Consider the following 24,652-nt stretch of genomic DNA (forward strand, 5'->3'; position numbering starts at 1 on the left):
ACGGAGAGAGTTTGGGGGTCCCCCCTCTTCGTGGGGGGTCCCTGAAACCCCCTGGGAAAGGGTGGGTGGGTTTGGGGAGGGGGCTTTTGGGGTATCACCCCAAAATGGGGCAGGGTTGGGGTCCCCTCTCATTCTGAGCCCTCTGGATCTGAAGGGGGGCTCCTGATTTTGGGGCGTCCCGATTTTGGGGTGTCCCCAGGATACTGCTGGGCACCCCTGGATTTGGGGTAGGAGGGGTTTGGGGGGTGTCCCCGACCCCGAACGCCCCAGAGTTGGGGGTGCTGATTTTTTGGGGTGTCCCCAGGACGCTGCTGGCCCTGGGCTGCCACGTGGGGATGGCGGACGAGAAGGCCGAGGAGAACCTCAAGAAGATCAAACTGCCCAAAACGTGGGTTTGGGGGGCTGGGAGGGGTTGGGGAGGGGGCTGGAGGGGTGGGGGGGATCTCAGTTTGGGGGGGTCTCTGTGGGGAACTTCCAGTTTGACATCCCAATTTGGGGTCCTTAAAGTGGAGTCCCAGTTTGGGGGCATCCCAGTCTAGGAAGTCCCAGTTTTGGGGTCCTGGAGGAGCTTCTGGGGGTCCTTCCTGGGGTCCCCATGGGGGGGGGTCCCACAGGTGTGTCCCCCCATTCCCACCGTGTCCAGCAGGTGCCAGGTTGGGTTGGGATGGCCCCGTTGCGTTGGGAATGTCCCACTTTGGAGACCCCTGAGGAGGTTCAGGGGGTCCTTTTTGGGGTCCCCATGGGTGGGGGGAGTTCTGGGGGTCCCGGGGTGCCCCGGGGGGGGTCCCACAGGTGTGTCCATCCCCCCCAGGTACACGATGTCCAACGGGTACAAGCCGGCGCCGCTGGACCTGTCGCACGTGCGGCTCACGCCGGCCCAGCTGACCCTGGTCGATCGCCTGGCCGAGAACGGCCACAACGTGTGGGCTCGGGACAGGGTCCAGCAGGGCTGGACCTACAGCACCACCCAGGTGGGGACCCCCCCCCACCCCTGACACCCAAAAAGCCCCCGTGGTGTCAGGGCCCTGCGTCCCCTGGCCGTGTCCCCGCGCCCGTGGGGGGGTCCCGGTGTCCCCACGCCCCTGAGCCCCGTGTCCCCCCGCCCCAGGACATCAAGAACAAGCGGAACCCGCGGCTGGTCCCCTACAACCTGCTGGACGAGGGGACAAAGGCCACCAACCGCGAGAGCCTCTGCCAGGCCGTGCGGACCCTGCTGGGCTACGGCTACAACATCGAGCCCCCCGACCAGGAGACGCGTGAGTGCGGGGCTGGGGGGGCTGCCAGGGGTCAGGGAGGCTTTGGTGGCCCTTTGGGGACCTTTGTGAGGCTTTGAAGGGAGCCTGGGGACATTTTGGAGGGGTTTGGAGGGCGCCCAACCAGGAAACGTGTGAGTGGGGGGGCTCAGGGGGACACCAACCCCTTGGGGGGTGCTCGGGGCGGTCACCCAGCCTTTGGGGGACATCTGAGAGCTCCTTGAGGGACTTTTGGGGGCTTTGGGGACACTCTGAGGGGCTCTTGGGGGGGTCTCCGGGTGCCGTTTGTGGGGTTCCGTGTCCCGTTTTGGGGTGCCGACCCCTCTATCTCCCCCCAGCCTCGCAGGGCGTCCCCCCGGGGGGCCCCCGCGCCCCCCGGCCGCGGCTGTTCCGGGCGGAGCGGGGCTCGGCCGTGCGCAGCGGGAAGTGGTACTTCGAGTTCGAGGCCGTGACCCCCGGAGAGATGCGCGTGGGCTGGGCCCGGCCCGGGCTGCGCCCCGACACCGAGCTGGGCGCCGACGACATGGCCTTCGTCTTCAACGGGCACCGGGTGAGGCCCGGCCGGCCCCGGACACGCAGGGACAGCCTGGGACACGCAGGGACAGCCTGGGACCCCCAGGACACGCAGGGACACACAGGGACAGCCTGGGACAAGCAGAGACCCACAGGGACACACAGGGACAAGCAGGGACACGCGGGGACAAGCAGGGACACACAGGGACACACAGGGACAGCCTGGGACCCACAGGGACACGCAGGGACACACAGGGACAGCCTGGGACAAGCAGGGACCCACAGGGACACACAGGGACAAGCAGGGACACGCGGGGACACGCAGGGACACCCAGGGACACGCGGGGACAGCCTGGGACCCCCGGGACACACAGGGACAGCCTGGGACCCACAGGGACACGCAGGGACAGCCTGGGACCCCCAGGACATGCAGGGACACACAGGGACAGCCTGGGACAGCCTGGGACACGCAGGGACAGCCTGGGACACTCGGGGAGACTCAGGGACACGCAGGGACACGCAGGGACACACAGGGACACGCAGGGACAGCCTGGGACCCACAGGGACACACAGGGACAGCCTGGGACACTCGGGGACACTCAGGGACACTCAGGGACACGCTGGGACAGCCTGGGACCCCCAGGACCCACAGGGACACTCAGGGACAGCCTGGGACAAGCAGGGACACGCGGGGACACGCGGGGACACACGGGGACAGCCTGGGACCCCCGGGACACGCAGGGACACGCGGGGACACTCAGGGACAGCCTGGGACCCCACAGGGACATCCAGGGACACCCTGAGCCCATTGGGACCTGTGACCCCCAATCTCGCCATGTCCCCCTGGGTCCCCAAGTGCAACCATCACCTTCTGTGTCCCCCGTGTCCCCCAGGCCCAGCGGTGGCACGTGGGGGGCGAGTCCTTCGGGCGGCCCTGGCAGGCGGGGGACGTGGTGGGCTGCCTCATCGACCTGGGCGAGTGCCACATGAGCTTCACCCTCAACGGGGAGGTGCTGATCGGCGACGGCGGCTCCGAGGTGGCCTTCAGGGACTTCGAGGTGGCCGACGGTGAGGGGGGGCCCGGACTGGGGGTCCCCAGGGTGGGCTCGGGGTGCTGAGACCCCCCCCCGGTCCCACCTGGGGCTGGGGCAGGAGGTGGGGAGAGAGGCACCCTGTGCTCCCTGGGTGATCATGGGTGGGTCTGCGGGCTCTGGGGTGGGCGGGGGTCGCGGTGCTGACCCCCCCCGTGCCCCCCAGGCTTTGTCCCCGTGTGCAGCCTGGGTTTGGGGCAGGAGGGGCACCTGAACCTGGGCCAGGACGTGGGCACCCTGCGCTACTTCGGCATCTGCGGCCTGCAGGAGGGCTACGAGCCCTTCGCCATCAACATGAAGCGCCCCATCGCCCTCTGGTTCAGCCACAGCCTGCCCCAGTTCGTCCCAGTGCCCCCCCAGCACCCCCAGCTCGAGGTGAGGGGCTGGGGGGGTGCCTGGCGCGTGGGGTGGTGGATTCGGGGTCCCCAGGGGTCCCCATGAAGCGCCCCATCGCCCTCTGGTTCGGCCCCAGCCTGCCCCAGTTCATCCCAGTGTCCTCCCAGCACCCCCAGCTCAGCCCCAGCCTGCCCCAGTTCATCCCAGTGTCCTCCCAGCACCCCCAGCTCAGCCCCAGCCTGCCCCAGTTCATCCCAGTGTCCTCCCAGCACCCCCAGCTCAGCCCCAGCCTGCCCCAGTTCATCCCAGTGCCCTCCCAGCACCCCCAGCTCGAGGTGAGGGGCAAGAAAGGGTCTGGGGGGGCTTCAGGGTGTTGAGGGAGTCCCTGAAAGTCCCCAAAGGCCCCCCAGAACAGGGTGATGCCCAGGGGTCCCCAGGGCAGGGTGACACCCATCCCCGAGGGTCCCCAGAACAGGGTGACGCCCATCCCCGAGGGTTCCCCGTCCCCGCGGGTTCCCCATCCCCGCGGGTCCCCAGGCCGGGGCTCCCCTGGCACCCCTGGCACCCCGCAGGTGACGCGCCTGGACGGCACCGTGGACGCGCCGCCGTGCCTGCGCCTGGCGCACCGCAGCCCCGGCACCCCGGCCGCGCCCCCCGAGCTGCTGTTCCTGCGCCTCAGCCTCCCGGTGCAGTTCCACCCCACGTTCCGCTGCACCCCCGGCGCCACCCCCCTGCCCCAGGCGCCCCCCCCGGAGCCCCCCGAGGACGTGGCGGCCGAGCCCCTGTCCGAGTTCGAGCGGCTGCGGCGCTCGGCCGGGCCCCGCAGCGCCGAGGGCGACGAGGGCACCGAGAAGGGGCCCGGGGGGGCCCCCCCGGCAGCGGCCCCGCGGGAGCAGCCCCGCGGCGAGAACGAGAAGGACGCGACCACCGAGAAGAGCAAGACGAGAAGGGGGTGAGGGGGGGGGGTCCCGATGGCTGAGGGTCCCCAAAAGGGGGTGGCACCCATCCCTGGGGGTCCCTGAGGATCCCTGAGTGTCCCCAGGCTGTTGGAGGTTCCCTGCGTGTTGGGGGCTCCCTGGGGGTCCCTGAGGGTCCCCAAGTCGGGGTGACCCCCCTGGTGCCCCCCAGGTTCCTGTTCAAGGGCCGGAAGACGCCGTTCACGCCCCCCCCCGCGCCCCCTCCCGTGCCCCGGCTGGAGGAGGACGTGGTGCCCGACGAGCGCGATGACCCCGAGGTCATCATGAACACCACCACGGTACGGGACCCCCGAGACCCCCCAAAACCCCCCAAACCCCGAGGTCATCATGAACACCACCACGGTACGGGACCCCCGAGACCCCCCAAAACCCCCCAAACCCCGGGGTCATCATGAACACCACCACGGTACGGGACCCCCGAGACCCCCCAAAACCCCCCAAACCCCCCAAACCCCGAGGTCACCATGAACAGCACCATGGTACGGGACCCCCCAGACCCCCCAAAACCCCCCAAACCCCGAGGTCACCATGAACACCACCACGGTACAGGACCCCCGAGACCCCCCAAAACCCCCCCTGCACCCTGAGACCCCCCCCAAAACCAAGACCCCTAAACCACGAGACCTTCCCTACACCCCAAATCCTCCCTCCTGCACCCCAAAACCCCCTGCTGTCCTTACGGCTCCCTGTCCCCGTCCCTGTCCCTCCTGTTCCCCCTGTCCCTGTCCCCTGATGCTGTCCACCTGTCCCTGTCCCTATCTCCCTGTCCCTATCTCCCTCCCCCCGTCCCTGTTCCCCCCGTCCCTGTTCCCCCCGTCCCCGTTCCCCCTGTCCCTGTCCCCGTCCCTGACGCTGTCCCCACCCCCAGTACTACTACTCGGTGCGGCTGTTCGCGGGCCAGGAGCCGGGCAGCGCCTGGGTGGGCTGGGTCACCCCCCACTTCCACCAGCACGACCCCGACTTCGAGCTGGCGCGGGTGCGCAGCGTCACCGTCACCATGGGCGACGACCGCGGCAACGTGCACGACAGGTGCCCCCCGCGGGACCCTACACAGGACCCCAAAAGGGGACCCCAAATGGGAGCCCAAACAGGACCCTACATGGGACCCCAAAGGGGACCCCAAATGGGCCCCTAAACGGGACCCCACACGGGACCCCAAAGGGGACCCCAGATGGGAGCCCAAACAGGACCCCAAAGGGGACCCCAAATGGGCCCCTAAACGGGACCCTACACAGGACCCCAAAGGGGGCCCCAGATGGGAGCCCAAACAGGACCCTACATGGGACCCCAAATGGGCCCCTAAACGGGACCCCACACGGGACCCCAAAGGGGACCCCAAATGGGAGCCCAAACAGGACCCTACATGGGACCCCAAAGGGGACCCCAAATGGGCCCCTAAACGGGACCCCAGATGGGAGCCCAAACAGGACCCTACACGGGACCCCAAAGGGGACCCCAAATGGGAGCCCAAACAGGACCCCAAAGGGGACCCCAAAGGGGACCCCAGATGGGAGCCCAAACAGGACCCTACACGGGACCCCAAAGGGGACCCCAAATGGGACCCCACACGGGACCCCAAAGGAGACCCCAAATGGGAGCCCAAATGGGACCCCAAAGGGGACCCCACATGGGACCCCAAAAAGGGACCCCAAACAGGACCCCCAGTGTGGGACCACAGAATGGGGTCCTGAAATGGGACCCGAAAATGGAACCCTGAAGTGGGATACCAAAATGGGACCCCCAGAGCGGGACCCCCAAAATGAGACCCCAAACAAGACCCCCAGAGCAGGACCACAAAACAGGACCCTGAAATGGGAGCCCAGAACGGGACCCTCCTGAAGTGGGACCCTAAAAATGGGACCCTAAAAATGGGACCCCAAAATGGGACCCTGAAATGGGAGCCCAGAATGGGACCCCAAAATGGGACCCTCCTGAAATGGGACCCTGAAATGGGAGCCCAGAATGGGACCCCAAAAACGGGACCCTCCTGAAATGGGACCCTGAAATGGGAGCCCAGAATGGGACCCCAAAAACGGGACCCTCCTGAAATGGGACCCTGAAATGGGACCCCAAAATGGGACCCCCCTGAAATGGGACCCCGAAGTGGGACCCCAAAAATGGGAGCCCAGAATGGGAGCCCAGAATGGGACCCCAAAAATGGGACCCCGAAATGGGACCCCAAAACAGGATTCCTTTCCACAGCCCCACAGAACGTGACCCCCCCGAAGCAGGGGAGGGTTCCAGGCTCTGGGGGTCCCGGGGGGGGTCGGTGGGGGTCTCACCCCTCTGTCCCCCCCCAGCATCAAGCGCAGCAACTGCTACATGGTGTGGGGGGGGGAGTTTGCGGCCCCCGCGCAGCAGGCCAGGGTGTCCCACACCGACCTGGTCATCGGCTGCCTGGTGGACCTGGCCACGGGGCTCATGACCTTCACTGCCAACGGCAAGGAGATCAACACCTTCTTCCAGGTGAGCTGTGCCCCCCGGGGAGGCTCCGGGGGTCCCAGGGGGGTCCCGGGGGGTCCCACCCCGCCCCGGGGGTCTCACGGTGCCGCTGCCCCGCAGGTGGAGCCCAACACCAAGCTGTTCCCGGCGGTGTTCGTGCTGCCCACCACCCAAAACGTGCTCCAGTTCGAGCTGGGCAAGCTCAAGGTGAGGCCTGCGACCCCCACCCAGCGTTTGGGGGTGGGAAGGGGCTGGGGGGCAACTGTGGAGGGGGTGGAGGGGCTGCAAGGTGCAACGAGGAGGGCCTGGGGGTGTTGGGGGCTATGGAGGGAGGTCCTGGGGGTCAGCAGGGTGACCTGGCACCTCTGGTGGTGCTGGGGGTTCTCTGGTGGTCCCCCGGCCCCCTGACAGCCCCGTTTTGCCCCCCCAGAACATCATGCCCATCTCGGCGGCCATGTTCAGCAGCGAGCGGCAGAACCCGGCCCCGCAGTGCCCGCCCCGGCTGGTCATCCAGCACCTGAGCCCGGTCACCTGGAGCCGCATGCCCACCGAGTACCTGGCCGTGGAGAGCGCCCGGCTGGGCGAGCGCCAGGGCTGGGCCGTGGAGTGCTCCGAGCCGCTGCAGATGATGGCCCTGCACATCCCTGAGGAGGACAGGTCGGGACCCCCAGGGACACCCAGGGACACCCAGGGGACCCCCAGCCTCGTGGGGTCACATGCCCATGGCACCTTGGGGTCCCATCTCCAGTAGATCCTTGGGTCCCATCCCTGGGGCACCTTGGGGTTCCCATCCCAAAGGTCCCTCCCTGTGTCCCCCCACCCTGACCCCCATTTCCCGGCCCCCCCAGGGGTCCCTCCCTGTGTCCCCCCACCCTGACCCCCATTTCCTGGCCCCCCCAGGGGTCCCTCCCTGTGTCCCCCCACCCTGACCCCCATTTCCCATCCCACCCAGGGGTCCCTCCCTGTGTCCCCCCACCCTGACCCCCATTTCCCGGCCCCCCCAGGGGTCCCTCCTTGTGTCCCCCCACCCTGACCCCCATTTCCCGGCCCCCCCAGGTGCATCGACATCCTGGAGCTGTGGGAGCGGGAGGAGCTGCTGCAGTTCCAGTGCCACACGCTGCGGCTCTACTGCGCCGTGTGCGCGCTGGGCAACAACCGCGTGGCACACGCGCTCTGCAGCCACGTGGACCAGGCCCAGCTGCTCTTCGCCATCGACAGCCCCGAGCTGCCGGGACCCCTGCGGGCCGGCTACTACGACCTGCTGCTGGCCATGCACCTGGACGCGGCGCAGCGCGCCCGCTCCTCCATGAGCGCCGAGTTCATCGTGCCCATCACCGAGGCCACCCGCGCCATCGCGCTCTTCCCCGGCGGCGGCCGCTGCCCGGGCCCGCCCGGCGTGGGGCCCAGCGCCTGCCTGCGGCCGCAGCCACACTTCTCGGAGCCCTGCTTCATCCGGGCGGCCGGCGGCGGCGGCCGGGCCCCGCTGAGCCCCGCCATCCCGCTGGACGAGCTGGGCGCCAAGGCCATGCGCATGCTGGCCGAGGCCGTGGCCGGGGGCGGCCCCCACGCCCGCGACCCCGTGGGGGGCAGCGTGGAGTTCCAGCTGGTGCCCGTGCTCAAGCTGGTGTCGGCGCTGCTGGCCGTGGGCGCGCTGGGCGACGCCGACGTGCGCCGCGTCCTCCGCATGATCGAGCCCCGCGTCTTCGGGGACGCGCGCAGGGACGGCGAGGGACGGCAGGAGGACGGGCAGGAGCAGGAGGAGGAGGAGGAGGGGATGAAGGCCATCGAGGCCGGGGAGGAGGAGGAGGAGGATGAGGATGAGGAAGCAAGGAGGAGAAAGGCAATCGAGGCTGGAGAGCTGGAAGAGGAGGAGGAGGAGGAGGAGGAGGAGCAAGAAGTGAGGAGGAGGAAGGCCATCGAGGCTGGAGAACTGCAGGAGGAGGAGGAGGATGAGGAGGAGGCCAGGAGGACGAAGGCCATTGAGGCCGGGGAGGTGCAGGAGGAGGAGGAGGAGGAGGAAGAGCTGGAGGAGGGGCTGCTGCAGATGAAGCTGCCGGAGTCGGTCAAGCTGCAGGTGAGGGAGGGGCGGGGGGGCTGCAGGGATGGGGGTTTGTGTCCCCTCCCTGGGGCCTCTGTGTCCCCTCTCCATGTCCCCTCCCTGGGGTCTCCTTCCCGGTGTCCTTGCTCCTTCTCTGGAGTCCCTGTCCCCAATGTCCACCCCATGTCCCCTCCCAGGGTTCCTGTCCGGGCTCCCTTCTCCATGTTCCCCCCAACGCCCCCTCCCAGGGTTCCTGTCCCCATCTCCAGCCCGCAGGGACATCCTGGGGGTCCCCATCCCCATCCCCATGGTGTCCCCCACGTCCTCAGTGTCTCCCGTGTCCCCGCAGATGTGCCACCTGCTGCAGCACCTGTGTGAGCGGGAGCTGCAGCACCGCGTCGAGGCCATCGTGGCCTTCTCAGAGCGCCACGTGGAGCGGCTGCAGCGCGACCAGCGGCGCCGCTACGGCCACCTCATGCGGGCAATGACCATGTCGGCCGCAGAGACCGCCCGGCGCACCCGCGAGTTCCGCTCGCCCCCGCAGGAGCAGGTGGGGCCAGCGTGGGGCCAGCGTGGGGCCAGCGTGGGGCCAGCGTGGGGACAGCGTTGGGACAGTGTTGGGCCAGCGTGGGGCCAGCGTGGGGCCAGCGTGGGGACAGCGTTGGGCCAGCGTGGGGCCAGCGTGGGGCCAGCGTTGGGACAGTGTTGGGACAGCGTGGGGACACTGTGGGGACAGCATGGGGACACTCACGGGGCCAGTATGGGGACAGCGTGGGGCCAGTATGGGGACACTCATAAGGACAGTGTGGGGACGCTCACGGGGACATGTGGGTGACACACATGGGGTGATGGCTGTGGGATGGTCCCGCTGACCTCGTGTCCCTCTGTGTCCCTCTGTGTCCCTCCGTGTCCCTCCGTGTCCCCTGTCCTGCCGTGTCCCCCCCGTCCCCCTGTCCCCCAGATCAACATGCTGATGCAGTACAAGGGAGGGGCTGAGGACGAGGAGTGTCCAGTGCCTGGGGACATCCGGGACGAGCTGCTGGACTTCCACAATGACCTGCTGGCCCACTGCGGTGAGAGGGACAGGGTGCTGGGGACACCCCCCAGAGCGTGGGGACAACCCCTGGGGAACTGGGGCCCCGTTCTGGGATCCCTGCCAGCATGGGGACCGTCATCCAGGGACCCTGGGGCCCCCCTTGGGGATGTGGGGACACAGGGACAGCCCAGGGACAGCCCTGTGACGCCCCGTGTCCCCCAGGCATCGAGCTGAGCGAGGAGGAGGAGGAGGAGGAGGAGGAGACGTCGCTGCGGCAGCGGCTGATGGGGCTGGTGCAGAAGGTGGTGGGGGTCCGGGGCTCTGCCAAGGAGGAGGAGACCCCCCCCGAGGAGCCGCCGGTGCCCAGTAAGGAGGGGACAGGGGGGCGGGGCACGGGGACACTCGGGAGAACGCCCAGCTGTGCCCGGGACACGGCCGGGGTGTCCCCGAGGTGGCACACGAGGTGGCCTCGAGAAGGTGGCCAGGGTGGGTGCTCCCAGGGTGTCCCCAGGGTGCCAGCGCCTCAGGAGCTGATGTCGCAGGCTGTGGTGCTCTGGGCACAGGGGTCACTCTGTCCCCAGTGTCCCCAGTGTCCCCGCTGTCCCCGCTGTCCCCAGGCACGCTGCAGGAGCTGATCTCGCAGACCATGGTGCACTGGGCGCAGGAGTCGTTCATCCAGAGCCCGGCGCTGGTGCGGGCCATGTTCAGCCTCCTGCACGGCCAGTACGACGCGCTGGGCGAGCTGGGCCGGGCGCTGCCCAAGGCCTACGCCATCAGCGCCACCTCGGTGCCCGACACCACGGCCCTGCTCGAGTGCCTGGGCCAGATCCGCTCGCTGCTCATCGTGCAGATGGGCCCCGAGGAGGAGAACCTCATGATCCAGAGCATCGGGTGCGCGGGGCCGGGACCCCTGGGTCCCCCTGTGTCCCCTCTGTGTCCCCTCTGTGTCCCCTCTGTGTCACTTTGTGTCCCCCATGTCCCCCCTGTGTCCCCATGAAACCCCCCTGAACACCTCAAATCTCCCCCTGACCATCCAAAATTTCCCTCTGGGCACCCCATATCCCACCTGAGCGCCCCAAATCTCCCCCTGAGCACCCCATAACCCCCTCCCAGCCCCCCAGATCTGTCCCCTGGGCCCCCCAGGTGACACCCCCATGCTCCCCCAGGAACATCATGAACAACAAGGTGTTCTACCAGCACCCCAACCTGATGCGGGCGCTGGGCATGCACGAGACGGTGATGCAGGTGATGGTCAGCGTGCTGGGCGGCGGCGAGTCCAAGGTGAGCCCCCACCCCTGGGTGCCCCCCTAGGACCCTCCAGGCCCCCCTGACCCCCCGGTGCCCCCCAGGAGATCCGGTTCCCCAAGATGGTGACCAACTGCTGCCGCTTCCTCTGCTACTTCTGCCGCATCAGCCGCCAGAACCAGCGCTCCATGTTCGACCACCTGGGCTACCTGCTGGAGAACAGCGGCATCGGGCTGGGTGAGACCCCCTGAGACCCCCAGAACCCCCCCAGAACCCCCTGTGTCCCCTGTGCCGCCCCCTGTGCCACCCCCACCTGGGCTACCTGCTGGAGAACAGTGGCATCGGGCTGGGTGAGACCCCCTGGGACCCCCAGAACCCTTCTCACCACCCCCATCCCCTCCCTGTCACCTCTGTCCCCTCCAGCCGCCTTGGGGGTCCTACGTGACACCTCGAGGGGGGGATCCCTGCACCCCCAGGCTGTCACCCCATGTCCCCCTGGCCCCCCTGACCCCTGTGTCCCCTGTGTCCCCCAGGCATGCAGGGCTCCACCCCCCTGGACGTGGCAGCCGCATCCGTCATCGACAACAACGAGCTGGCGCTGGCCCTCAAGGAGCAGGACCTGGAGAAGGTGGGGACAGCGGGGTCCCCGTGCCACCCCGTGCCACCCCGTGCCACCCCGTGTCCCTCCACGTCCCCCCTGACGTCCCCTGTGGCAGGTGGTGACGTACCTGGCGAGCTGTGGGCTGCAGAGCTGCCCGATGCTGCTGGCCAAGGGCTACCCCGACATCGGCTGGAACCCCTGCGGGGGGGAGAAGTACCTCGACTTCCTGCGCTTCGCCGTCTTCGTCAACGGTGAGAGACCCCCGGCTGCCCCCCGGGGTCCCCAGGGGTCCCCACGTCCCCTCAAGGGGGTCCCTGTGTCCCCTCCCCCCCGGTAGCACTGCCTCGACTCCGTGTGCTTTGATGTCTTTGTCAGCAGTGAGAGACCCCCCAGGTGTCCCCCGGGTGTTCCCTCCTGGGGGTCCGTGCTTTGGGGGTCCCTTTTAGGGGTCCCTGTCACTTTTGGGGTCCCATTCCCACAGGGGAGAGCGTGGAGGAGACCCCAATGTTGGGGTATGGCTGCTGATCGGGGGGCCCCTGTGCTGGGGGTTCTGGGGGTCCCTGTGCTTCCCTGGTTTGGGGATCCATGTTCTGGGGATTTTGGGGTGTCCCTGTGACTTTTGGGGTCCCGTTCCTGCAGGCGAGAGTGTGGAGGAGAACCCAGTTTGAGGGTGTGGCTGCTGATCGGGGGGTCCCTGTGCTGGGGGTGGTAGGGTTCCCTGGCTTAGGGCTTTTAGGGTTCCCTGGTTTAGGGGTTTTGCAGGTCCATGTGTTGGGAATTCTGGGGTATCCCTGTGACTTTTGGGGTCCTGTTCTCGCAGGCGAGAGCGTGGAGGAGAACGCCAACGTGGTGGTGCGGCTGCTGATCCGGCGGCCCGAGTGCTTCGGGCCGGCGCTGCGGGGCGAGGGGGGCAGCGGGCTCCTGGCCGCCATCCAGGACGCCCTGAGCATCGCCCAGGACCCGGCCAGGGACGGGCCCAGCGGCCGCAGGGAGAGGAGGCCGTGAGCACCGGGAGTGGGATGGGAATGGGAATGGGAATGGGAATGGGAATGGGAATGGGAATGGGAATGGGGTGGGATGGGAATGGGAATGGGAATGGGAATGGGGTGGGGACCCCACCAGGGACGGGCCCAGTGGCTGCAGGGAGAGGAGGCCGTGAGCACCGGGAGTGGGATGGGAATGGGAATGGGAATGGGAATGGGAATGGGAATGGGAATGGGAATGGGGTGGGATGGGAATGGGAATGGGAATGGGAATGGGGTGGGGACCCCACCAGGGACGGGCCCAGTGGCTGCAGGGAGAGGAGGCCGTGAGCACCGGGAGTGGGATGGGAATGGGAATGGGGTGGCATTGGGAGTGGGATTTATGTTGGGGTGGGATTGGGGTGGGATTGGGATTGGAGTTGGCTTCGGGTTTGGTTTCGGATGAGCACAAGGAAGAGGACGATGATGGGGATGAATGTGGGGATGGAAATGACGCGGGGATGATGAGGAACGCGAGTGGGGATGAAGACGGGGTGGGATGGGATGGGGTGAGGATGGTGCTGCTCAGGGGTGGGGGCCCTGCTGGTGACCCCCTGGCCCCCCTGACCGGCTCTGACCCCCCTGATTCCCGTCCCCCCAGGTTCGGCCCCGAGGAGCCCCCCGAGGAGAACCGGGTGCACCTGGGCCACGCCATCATGTCCTTCTACGCCGCGCTCATCGACCTGCTGGGCCGCTGCGCCCCCGAGATGCACGTACGGACCTGGGGGGCTGGGGGGCTCGGGGGGTCCCTGGGGGCCGGGACTCGGGGTGTGACCCCCCCCCGTGTGACCCCCACAGCTGATCCAGGCGGGGAAGGGCGAGGCCCTGCGGATCCGGGCGATCCTGCGCTCGCTCGTCCCGCTCGAGGACCTGGTGGGCATCATCAGCCTCCCCCTGCAGATCCCGGCGCTGGGCAAAGGTGGGGAGGGGTCCCTGAACCTGGGGGGGCCCCAAAATGTGGGGACCTGGTGGGGATCGTCAGCCTCCCCCTGCAGATCCCGGCGCTGGGCAAAGGTGGGGTGTGGTGGGGCCCCACAGTGGGGGCCGACCCAAAACTGGGGGGCACTGGGGATGCAGGGGGAGCTCCAAAACTGGGGGGTACCCAAAAATGGGGCAGCAATGGGGGGAGGGCACACACACCCCCAGAGGTTTTTGGGGGTACAGACTGGGGGGGGGGACAGGGAGAGTCCCGGTCACACTGCAGGACCCCGGGCTGGGGGAAATGGGGGTACCCACCCGTAGCTGGGGGGGGTCACAGATTTTGGGGTCCCGCCCAACAACAGCGGGGTGGAGCCCACCGTGGGGACTTGGGGGGTTCCTGGCTCTTGTAGGGGAGTCACAGGGTTTGGGGGTGTCTGGGGGGTCCCCTGAGCGCTGGGGTCCCGCAGACGGCAACGTGGTGGAGCCCCGCATGGCCGCCAGCTTCGTCCCCGAGCACAAGGCGCCCATGGTGCTGTTCCTGGACCGCGTTTATGGGGTGCAGAGCCAGGAGTTCCTGCTCCACGTGCTGGAAGTGGGGTTCCTGCCCGACATGCGCGCCGCCGCCTCCCTGGACACGGTGAGGGGCGCCCCAAATCCCCCTGGGGTACCCCAAAACTCCTGGCGGGGGGGACGGCGTCCCTTAAACCTGCAGCAGGGGGCTGGGGTCACCCCTGGGTTCCCTCCTGTGGGGTCCCCCCAATCTCCCCTATGGGATGGATGTGGGGTCACCCCAAATCTCCCCTATGGGATGGATGTGGGGTCACCCCAAATCTCCCCTATGGGATGGATGTGGGGTCACCCCAATCTCCCCTATGGGAGGGATGTGGGGTCACCCCAATCTCCCCTATGGGATGGATGTGGGGTCACCCCAATTTCCCCATGTGATGAATCCATGATCCCCCAAATCTCTTGTATGGGATGGAGCCCCAAACTCCTCAGCCCCCGGGACACCTCTGCCCCCTGTCCCCTCTCCCTTGGGGGTGCCCGCAGTGCGTCGCCCCCCTCGGACCCCCCGTTTGCCCCCAGGCGACGTTCAGCACGACGGAGATGGCGCTGGCACTGAACCGCTACCTGTGCCTGGCCGTGCTGCCGCTCATCACCAAGTGCGCGCCGCTGTTCGCGGGCACCGAGCACCGCGCCATCATGGTGGACTCCATGCTGCACACCATCTACCGCCTGTCGCGCGGCCGCGCCCTCACCAAGGCCCAGCGCGACGCCATCGAGGAGTGTCTGATGGCCCTCTGCAGGTGCCACCCCAAATCGGGCCCCAAAATGGCCCCGTGCCCGCCATGGATCTGCATCCGTCCCCTAAACCAACCCAGCCCCCATGGGTGGCCCAGCTCCTGTGGTCAACCCAACCTCCATGGCCAACCCAACTCCCATGGGTGACCCAGCCCCCATGGCCAACCCAGCCCCCATGGCCAACCCAGCCCCCATGGCCGACCCAGCCCCCATGGGTGACCCAACCCAACCTCCATGGCCAACCCAACCCCCATGGGTGACCCAGCCCCCATGGCCGACCCAACCCCCATGGGTGACCCAGCCCATGGCCCCTCCCCGTGGCCCCGTGTGCCACCCTCTCTCCTCGTGGTGCCCTGCAGGTGAACCCCAAGCCCCCAGACCCCCCTGAGCCCCCGTTTCCCCCAGGTACATCCGCCCCTCGATGCTGCAGCACCTCCTGCGCCGCCTCGTCTTCGACGTCCCCATCCTCAACGAGTTCGCCAAGATGCCCCTCAAGGTGAGCCCCGGGGGGGGTCCCTGTGCCTGCCCCCCTCCCCCTGACCCCCCCCGGCCGCGCTGACCCCCCGCGTCCCCCCAGCTGCTGACCAACCACTACGAGCGCTGCTGGAGGTACTACTGCCTGCCCAGCGGGTGGCCCAACATGGGCGTCAGCTCCGAGGAGGAGCTGCACCTCACCAGGAAGCTCTTCTGGGGCATCTTCGACTCCCTGGCGCACAAGGTGGGGTCTGGGGGCGAGTGACACTCCTGGGGGGGCAGGGGACACACCTGGGGACACAGCTGGGGACATGTCAGGGACACACTTGGGTCTGGTGGTGATGGGGGGATGGGGGTGATGTGGAGACACTGGGGTGGGGACGTGAGGGCGGAGGGGATGTGGGGACAGTGGGGACACAGAGCTGGGGGTACAGGGACATGGGGATGGTCATACTGGGGGGACATGGGGATGGTCATACTGGGGACATTGGGATGGTGACGCTGGGGGGACATGGGGATGGTCATACTGGGGACATGGGGCTGGTGACACTGGGGGACATGGGGATGGTGACACTGGGGGACGTGGGGATGGTCATACTGGGGACATGGGGCTGGTGACACTGGGGGACATGGGGATGGTCATACTGGGGGGACATGGGGATGGTCATACTGGGGACATGGGGATGGTGACACTGGGGGACATGGGGATGGTCATACTGGGGGGACATGGGGATGGTCATACTGGGGACATGGGGATGGTGACACTGGGGGACATGGGGATGGTCATACTGGGGACATGGGGATGGTGACGCTGGGGGGACATGGGGATGGTCATACTGGGGACATGGGGATGGTGACGCTGGGGGGACATGGGGATGGTGACGCTGGGGGGACATGGGGATGGTCATACTGGGGACATGGGGCTGGTGACACTGGGGGACATGGGGATGGTGACTCTGGGGGGACATGGGGATGGTCATACTGGGGACATGGGGCTGGTGACACTGGGGGACATGGGGATGGTGACACTGGGGGACGTGGGGATGGTCATACTGGGGACATGGGGCTGGTGACACTGGGGGACATGGGGATGGTCATACTGGGGGGACATGGGGATGGTCATACTGGGGACATGGGGATGGTGACGCTGGGGGGACATGGGGATGGTCATACTGGGGACATGGGGATGGTGACACTGGGGGCCATGGGGATGGTGACACTGGGGGGACATGGGGATGGTGACACTGGGGGCCATGGGGATGGTGACACTGGGGGGACATGGGGATGGTGACACTGGGGGCCATGGGGATGGTGACACTGGGGACATGGGGATGGTCATACTGGGGACATGGGGCCGGTGACACTGGGGGACATGGGGATGGTCATACTGGGGGGACATGGGGATGGTCATACTGGGGACATGGGGATGGTGACACTGGGGGCCATGGGGATGGTCATACTGGGGACATGGGGCCAGTGACGCTGGTGACCCGGGGCCGGTGGCACTGTGCACGGTGCCCTGGTGCCCGCAGAAGTTCGAGGCGGAGCTGTACAAGCTGGCCATGCCGTGTCTCTGCGCCATCGCCGGCGCGCTCCCGCCCGACTACGCCGACGCCAGCTACTCGTCCCGCACCGAGAAAAAGGCCTCGGTGGACGCCGAGGGCAACTTCGACCCCAAACCCGTCGAGACCCTCAAGTAGGGCGCACACAGAGCCCCCCACCGTGCCAGCACGAGCCCCCCAACCCTGTCCGTCCTCATGGAGCCCCCCAACCCCATCTGTCCTCATCTGGAGACCCCCAACCCCATCCATCCTCAGCATGGAGCCCCCCAACCCCATCCATCCTCATCCAGAGCCCCCCAACCCCATCCATCCTCATCCAGAGACCCCCCATCTTCATCCACCCTCATCATCACAGAGACCCCCAACCTCTCCCAGATCCCCCAGCCCCATCCAGACCCCCACGGGGCTCATCCCCCCTGACCCCCCCGTGTCCCCCCAGTGTCATCATCCCCGAGAAGCTCGATGGTTTCATCAACAAATACGCCGAGTACACGCACGAGAAGTGGGCCTTCGACAAGGTGGGGACCCCCCAGGACCCCCCGGGACACCCCCAGGACCCCCAGACCTGTGGGACACCCCCGGGACCCCCCCAGCCCCTCTGAGCCCCCCCAAACCTGCACAGCCCCGAGCTGTTCCAGCTCCACGGAGCTTCCGGGACCCTCAGCCCTGGGTGTCCCCCCCAGTGTCCCCCCCAATGTCCCCCCCAATGTCCCCCCCAGATCCAGAACAACTGGACTTTCGGGGAGGCCGTGGATGAAGAAGCCAAAACCCACCCGATGCTGAGGCCCTACAAGACCTTTTCTGAGAAGGTACCACGGGACCCCCGGGACCCCCCAGACCCGGGGGGACACCCCCAGACCCAGGGGACACCTCCAGACCCGGGGGGACACCCCCAGACCCCCCAGGACCAGGAGATCTCCCAGTGGCCACCAAGGAGTCCCTCGAGGCCACCCTGGGAGACCCCACCCCCTCCTCGTCCCCCCGAGCCCCCCCCCCCCATCCCTGCTTCTCCCCATGGCCCCCCCAAACGCTCCGACTTTGGGGACCCCCCCGTGCCCCCCAGGACAAGGAGATTTACCGGTGGCCCATCAAGGAGTCCCTCAAGGCCATGCTGGCCTGGGAGTGGACGGTGGAGAAGGCGCGGGAGGGGGAGGACGAGCGCACGGAGAAGAAGAAAACGCGGAAAATCTCCCAAAGCGCCCAGGTGGGACCCCAAAACCACCGGGGGGGGGGGCGTGGGGCACCCCAAAATCACCTGGGGGGTGGTGGGGAGGAATCAGGGGCGTGGGGCACCCCAAAATCACCTGGGGGGTGGTGGGGGTCAGTGGGCTGGAGAAGGGAGACCCCCAATACCTGGGGGGGTTCGTGGCGCACCCGAAATGCCCCCAGTGGGGGTCAGTGGGGTGGGGAAGGGGCCCCCCAAAATATTGGGATCCCCTTGACCCCCCCTCATGTCCCCCCCAGGCCACCTACGACCCCTCCCACGGGTACAGCCCCCAGCCCGTGGACCTGAGCGGGGTCACGCTGTCCCGGGAGCTGCAGGTGAGGGCCCCCAGTGTCCCCCCAGTGTCCCCCCAGTGTCCCCCCAGTGACCCCCAGTGTCCCCCCAGTGTCCCCCCGTGTCCCCCCAGTGTCACCCCAGTGTCCTCCAGTGTCCCTCAGTATCTCCTGGGACGCCCCAGTGTCCCCCAGTGTCCCCCAGTGTCCCCCAGTGTCCTCCAGTGTCCTCCAATGTCCCCCCGTGTCCCCCCAGTGCCCCCCCATGTCCCCTGCTGTGTCCCTCTGTGTCACCTCGTGTATCCCCACTGTCCCCCTGTGTCCCCTGGGGTCCCCTGACCCCCCCAGACCCCCTAAAACCCCCCCAAAACCCCCCCAAAACCCCCCAACCCCCAACCCGCTGCCCAGGCCATGGCGGAGCAGTTGGCTGAGAACTACCACAACACCTGGGGCCGCAAGAAGAAGCTGGAGCTGGAGGCCAAGGGTGAGACCCCTCCCCAAATCGGGGGCACCCCCTGGGACACCCCTGGGACACCCCCCGCCCCAGGGCAGCCAGGGTGAGACCCCAGCCCCAAACTGGGGGGACCCCCTGGGACACCTCCAACCCCAGCAGAGCTGGAGGCCAAGGGTGAGACCCCCCCAAAGCCCCAAATTGGGGGGGTCCAAGGGAGCACAGGGTGTTGATTTGGGGGTTCAGGGGTTAATTAGGGGGGTCCAGGAGCTGGTTTGGGGTGCGGGGGATCCCCCATGACGCACCGAGGGCCGAGGAGAAGGTGCTGATTTGGGGGCACCCCGGGGAGCTGCGGGGGGGGGGGGGGCACAGGAGGGTTGGGGGGGGGTCGGGGGTGTTGATTTGGGGGTCCAAGGCTGATTTGGGGCGCAGGGGGGGGCTCGCACCCGCTGCTGGTGCCCTACGACACCCTGACGGCCAAGGAGAAGGCGCGGGACCGCGAGAAGGCCCAGGAGCTGCTCAAGTTCCTGCAGCTGCACGGATACGCCGTGACCCGGTGAGGGGGACCCCAAAACCCCCCGGGGGACCCCAAAACAGCCCCCCGGGGGCACCCGGAATCCCAGTGGGAACCTGGAGTGTGGGGGGAGTCAGGGATCGGGGGAGCCCAGGGACCGGGGGGAAATTGGGGGTCCCAGGAGGAGCTCAAAATCCAGGGGAGGACCCCAAAATCCCCAGAGAGACCCCAAATTCAGGGGGGGACCAGGGCTGGGGGGATCCTGAGTGTCCTGGAGGGATCCAGGTGTTTGGGGGGGACCCCAAAATCTCAGGGAGGGACCCTAAAACCCGGGGGTGACCCCAAGATTTGGGGGCTTGTGGGGACAGAGGGAGCCTGGGGATGAGGGGGTGTGGAGGGAGGGGGGGGTCTTGGGGATTTTGGGGGGATCGGGAGGGGATTCGGGGGGGTGCTGAGTTTTGGGGTCCCCCCGGTGCAGGGGGCTCAAGGACATGGAGCTGGACACGTCGTCCATCGAGAAGCGCTTCGCCTTCGGCTTCCTGCAGCAGCTGCTGCGCTGGATGGACATCGCGCAGGAGTTCATCGCCCACCTGGGTGAGCCCCCAGACCCCCGGGACACCCCCGAGTCCCAGCGGGCACCTTCAGAGCCCCCCAAACCCCCGGGACACCCCCAAATCCCAGCGGGCACCTTCAGAGCCCCCCAAACCCCCGGGACACCCCCAAATCCCAGCGGGCACCTTCAGACCCCCCCAAACCCCTGGGAGTCCCCGAAATGGCCTCGGGACACCCCCAGCCCCTGGCCTGGGTGAGACCCCAAAACCCACGGGATCCCCCCAAATCCCAGGGGACACCCCCCAGTCCTGGGGAATCCCCTGGAACCTCCCCCTGAACCCCCCTTTGGCCCCCTTGGGACCCCCTTGAGAACCGCCTTGGACCCCCTGAAACCCCCCTTGGGCCCTTTAGACCCCTTGAATCCCCCCAAGCCCCCCTTGGGAACCCCTTGGGACCCCCTTGGGAACCCCTGACCCCCCTTGGGACCCCTTTGGGACCCCCTGACCCCCCTGATCCCCCTTGGGACCCCCTTGGGACCCCCTGACCCCCCTGACCCCACAGAGGCCGTGGTCAGCAGCGGGCGGGTGGAGAAATCCCCCCACGAGCAGGAGATCAAGTTCTTCGCCAAGGTCGGGGGGACCCCAAAACGGGGGGAGGGACCCCAAAAAGGGGAGGGGGGTGTGGGCAGGGTGGTTTGGGGACAGACCCCCCCTCACCGAGCTGGCTGGGGGTCCCTGGGGGCAGTTTGGGATCCCCTGTGGGGTTTTTGGGAGTCCCCTTGGAGTATTTGGGGTTTTGGGGGTGGTTTTGGGATGCCCTACAGATCTTTTGGGAGTGTCTGTGGGGCGTTTGGGGTTCTTGTAGGTTTGGGGGGGTCTTTACAGGTTCTTTGGGGTCTCTGCGGGGTGTTTGGGGTTCCTGTAGGTTTGGGGGGGTCTTTATGGGTTCTTTGGGGTCTTTGTGGGGTGTTTGGGGTTCCTGTAGGTTTGGGGGGTCTTTATGGGTTCTTTGGGGTCTCTGTGGGGTGTTTGGGGTGTCTATGGGGTACTTGGGCTCCCCTGTGCGTTTTTTGGGGCGCCCCGCAGGTGTTTCGGGTTCTCTCTGGGGTTTCTCGGTTCTCTGCGGGCTTTGGGGTCCCGCTGACCCCCCCGGTGCCCCCCAGATCCTGCTGCCCCTCATCAACCAGTACTTCCACAACCACTGCCTCTACTTCCTGTCCACGCCGGCGCAGGTGCTGGGCAGCGGCGGCCACGCCTCCAACAAGGAGAAGGAGATGATCACCAGGTGGGGACCCCGAAATCCCACCGAGCCCCAAATCCCACCGCAGGGACCCCCAGAACCCCCAAATCCCCCTTAGGAACCCCCAAATTCCCCTTAGGAACCCCCAAATCCTCAATCCTGGGCACTCCCAATCGAGGGACCCCCTGCCCCTCCCTGGGGGTTTTGGGGACCCTTCTGTGCCCCATCCCCCTTTTGAGGGCACTCAGGGACCCCCATGTCCCCTCCCTGGGGGGGTTTGGGGTTTTGGGGACACCCCTGACCCCCCCCGTGTTCCCCCCCAGCCTCTTCTGCAAACTGGCCGCGCTCGTCCGGCACCGCGTGTCGCTCTTCGGTAACTGGGGGGCACTGGGGGGCACTGGGGGGCCCTGGGATCTGCTGGGGATGCTGGGGGGCACTGGGGGGTACTGGGACCCGCTGGGGGCACTGTGGGGCTCTGGGGGGCACTGGGACCCGCTGGGGGCACTGGGGGGCACTGGGGGCACTGGGGGGCACTGGGGGGCCCTGGGAGCCGCTGGGGGTGTGCCCCGGTGGCACCGCCCCTCAGTGTCACCGTGCCCCCGATGTCACCGTCGCCCCCCCAGGGACGGACGCCCCGGCCGTGGTGAACTGTCTGCTCATCCTGGCCCGCTCCCTGGACGCCAGGTGGGGACGCTGCTGCCACCGGGGCCCGTGGCCGTGTGGCCGTGTCTGTGTCCCCAGGATGTCCCCGATGTCCCCAATATCCCCATGTCCCCCATGTCCCCCATGTCCCTGTGTCCCCCATGTCCCAATGTCCCCATGTCCCCCATGTCCCTGACATCCCCGTGTCCCCAATGTCCCCAATGTCCCTGACATCCCCGATGTCCCCCATGTCCCTGACATCCCCGTGTCCCCAATGTCCCTGACATCCCCGATGTCCCCGTGTCCCCAGGACGGTGATGAAGTCGGGCCCCGAGATCGTCAAGGCCGGGCTCCGCTCGTTCTTCGAGTCGGCGGCCGAGGACATGGAGAAGTTGGGGGAGCAGCTGCGGCTGGGCCGGGGGACCCCGACCCGCGCCCCCACCAAGGGCGTGACCCAGAACGTCACCTACACCTCGGTGGCGCTGCTGCCCGTGCTCACCGCCCTCTTCGAGCACCTGGCACAGCACCAGTTCGGGGACGACGTCATCCGTGGGTGACACCGGGGGACAGCGGGGACCCGTGGGGACGGGGGGCTTGGGGATGGGGGGACACGGTGGGGACGGGGGGCTTGGGGATGGGGGGACACGTCACGGTCTGGGGATGTGGTGGGGACGGGGGGACATGGTGGGGACAGGGGCTCAGGGATGGGGGGACACGCTGGGGACATGAGGATGGGGAGGACACGGTGGGGACATGGGGACACTGAGGGGAGGTGGGGACAGGGGACACGTTTGGGGGGCTTGGGAGGGACGGGGACGCTCTGGGGACGCTCTGGGGACGCTCTGGGGATGCTCTGGGGACGCCGGTGCAGGCGGTGACGCCGCTGTCCCCGCAGTGGACGACGTGCAGGTGTCCTGTTACCGCATCCTGTGCAGCATCTACAGCCTGGGCACCGCCCGCGGGCCCCTCGTGGACAGGTGGGGACCCCAAAACCCCGGGGGACCCCAAAACCCCGGGAACTCCCTGGAACTGGAGGGAGGGACGCCCCCCCAAAATGTGGGAGGGGCTCGGGGTGGGGCCTGGGGGTTCCCTGGCTTCGGAGTGTCCATGGGGTGTCCTTGGGGTGCTCGTGGGGGCGAGCCCAGCGAGCCCTGGGTGTCCCCCGTGTCCCCACAGGCAGCGCCCGGCGCTGGGGGAGTGCCTGGCCCGCCTGGCCGCCGCCATGCCCGTGGCCTTCCTGGAGCCGCAGCTGAACCACCTGAACCCCAGCTCCGTGTACAGCACCAAGAGCGCCCGCGAGCGCGCGCGTGGGTGTCACCCCCAGTCACCTGTGTCACCCCCTGTCCCCCCACAGCCGCCTGCTCACCCCCCGGCCCTCTGCCCCCCATTGCCCCCCAGTGCTGGGGCTCCTGGCACGGGTGGAGGAGCTGCGTCCCCTCCTCTCGGGGTGTCCCCAGCCCTGTGTCCCTGTGCCCCCTCCCCTGGGGGTGTCCCCAGCCCCGTGTCCTCTCCCCTGGGGGTATCCCCAGCTCGGTGTCCCCGTGTCTCCAGCTCCCCTCGGGGTGTCCCCAGCCCCATGTCCCCATGTCCCCTCCCCTGGGGGTGTCCCCAGCCCGGTGTCCCCGTGTCCCCTGGGGGTGTCCCTGTGTCCCCTCCTCTCGGGGTGTCCCCAGCCCGGTGTCCCCGTGTCCCCTCCTCTCAGGGTGTCCCCAGCCCGGTGTCCCCGTGTCCCCTCCTCTCGGGGTGTCCCCAGCCCGGTGTCCCCGTGTCCCCTGAGGGTGTCCCCGTGTCCCCTCCCCTCGGGGTGTCCCCAGCCCGGTGTCCCCGTGTCCCCCCAGTGCTGGGGCTCCCGTCGCGGGTGGAGGAGCTGTGCCCGGACCTGCCGGACCTGGAGCGGCTCATGGGGGACATCGGGGGCCTGGCGGACTCGGGGGCGCGCTACACGGAGATGCCGCACGTCATCGAGGTGACGCTGCCCATGCTGTGCCACTACCTGCCCCGCTGGTGGGAGCGCGGCCCCGACGCCGCCCCGCAGGGCCCCTGGGCCACCGACGTCACCGGCCACCACCTCAACGCCCTCCTGGGCCACATCCTGCGCATCGTCGTCAACAACCTGGGCATCGACGAGGCCTCCTGGATGAAGAGGCTGGCGGGTGAGGGGCCTGGGGGGTCTCCAGAGGGGCTGCTGGCCACGGGTGGGTTTTGGTGGTCCCAGGAAGGTGCTGCTGGCCACAGGTGGTCCTGCGGGTGACAGTGGTGGCCGCGGGTGGGTTTTGGTGGTCTCACAAAGGTGCTGCTGGCTCTGGGTGGGTCCTGTGGGTGACGGTGGTGGTCCTAAGTGATCCCAGGGTGGTGCTGGTGGTCCTGGGTGGTCCCAGGGAGGTTCTGGTGGTCCTGGCTGGTCCCAGGGTGGGTTCTGGTGGCCCGGGGTGGTCCCAGGGTGGGTTCTGGTGGCCAGGGGTGGTCCCAGGGAGGTTCTGGCAGTCCTGGGTGGTCCCAGGGTGGGCTCTGGTGGCCCGGGGTGGTCCCAGGGTGGGTTCTGGTGGCCAGGGGTGGTCCCAGGGAGGTTCTGGCAGTCCTGAGTGGTCCCAGGGTGGGCTCTGGTGGCCCGGAGTGGTCACAGGGTGGGTTCTGGTGGTCCTGGCTGGTCACAGGGTGGTCCCAGGGTGGGTTCTGGTGGCCCAGGGTGGTCCCAGGGAGGTTCTGGTGGTCCTGGGTGGTCCCAGGGTGGGTTCTGGTGGCCCAGGGTAGTCACAGGGTGGTCCCAGGGTGGGTTCTGGTGGCCCGGGGTGGTCACAGGGAGGTTCTGGTGGCCCGGGGAGGTCCCAGGGTGGGTTCTGGTGGCCCGGGGTGGTCCCAGGGTGGTCCCAGGGTGGGCTCTGGTGGCCCGGGGTGGTCCCAGGGTGGTCCCAGGGTGGGCTCTGGTGGCCCGGGGTGGTCACAG

The 24,652-nt window shown here is 68.1% G+C and overlaps 1 protein-coding gene across 1 annotated transcript in view; it reads left to right on the forward strand.

Moving 5' to 3' along the window:
* The window catches only part of RYR1 (ryanodine receptor 1), a 52,973-nt gene that overhangs the window by 11,989 nt on the left and 16,332 nt on the right, over window positions 1-24,652 (forward strand). The window contains 46 exon segments of the mRNA XM_082299651.1: window positions 305-388; window positions 812-971; window positions 1,109-1,256; window positions 1,592-1,803; window positions 2,660-2,834; window positions 3,024-3,232; window positions 3,766-4,145; window positions 4,322-4,448; window positions 5,039-5,199; window positions 6,471-6,636; window positions 6,733-6,819; window positions 7,043-7,269; window positions 7,669-8,686; window positions 9,000-9,200; window positions 9,612-9,723; window positions 9,909-10,052; window positions 10,304-10,577; window positions 10,853-10,967; window positions 11,036-11,168; window positions 11,465-11,559; window positions 11,648-11,783; window positions 12,353-12,533; window positions 13,156-13,267; window positions 13,353-13,473; window positions 13,943-14,112; window positions 14,562-14,782; window positions 15,183-15,273; window positions 15,355-15,495; window positions 16,784-16,947; window positions 17,253-17,331; window positions 17,533-17,622; window positions 17,877-18,017; window positions 18,278-18,355; window positions 18,719-18,794; window positions 19,194-19,317; window positions 19,754-19,869; window positions 20,389-20,456; window positions 20,990-21,111; window positions 21,390-21,439; window positions 21,690-21,750; window positions 22,019-22,257; window positions 22,604-22,685; window positions 22,885-23,015; window positions 23,547-23,786; window positions 23,789-23,850; window positions 23,852-23,861. Of these exon segments, the coding sequence (XP_082155777.1) occupies window positions 305-388; window positions 812-971; window positions 1,109-1,256; window positions 1,592-1,803; window positions 2,660-2,834; window positions 3,024-3,232; window positions 3,766-4,145; window positions 4,322-4,448; window positions 5,039-5,199; window positions 6,471-6,636; window positions 6,733-6,819; window positions 7,043-7,269; window positions 7,669-8,686; window positions 9,000-9,200; window positions 9,612-9,723; window positions 9,909-10,052; window positions 10,304-10,577; window positions 10,853-10,967; window positions 11,036-11,168; window positions 11,465-11,559; window positions 11,648-11,783; window positions 12,353-12,533; window positions 13,156-13,267; window positions 13,353-13,473; window positions 13,943-14,112; window positions 14,562-14,782; window positions 15,183-15,273; window positions 15,355-15,495; window positions 16,784-16,947; window positions 17,253-17,331; window positions 17,533-17,622; window positions 17,877-18,017; window positions 18,278-18,355; window positions 18,719-18,794; window positions 19,194-19,317; window positions 19,754-19,869; window positions 20,389-20,456; window positions 20,990-21,111; window positions 21,390-21,439; window positions 21,690-21,750; window positions 22,019-22,257; window positions 22,604-22,685; window positions 22,885-23,015; window positions 23,547-23,786; window positions 23,789-23,850; window positions 23,852-23,861 (7,334 nt within the window).

This window comes from Coloeus monedula (genome assembly GCF_965178545.1).
Source record: "Coloeus monedula genome assembly, chromosome: 33".
NCBI lineage: Eukaryota > Metazoa > Chordata > Aves > Passeriformes > Corvidae > Coloeus > Coloeus monedula.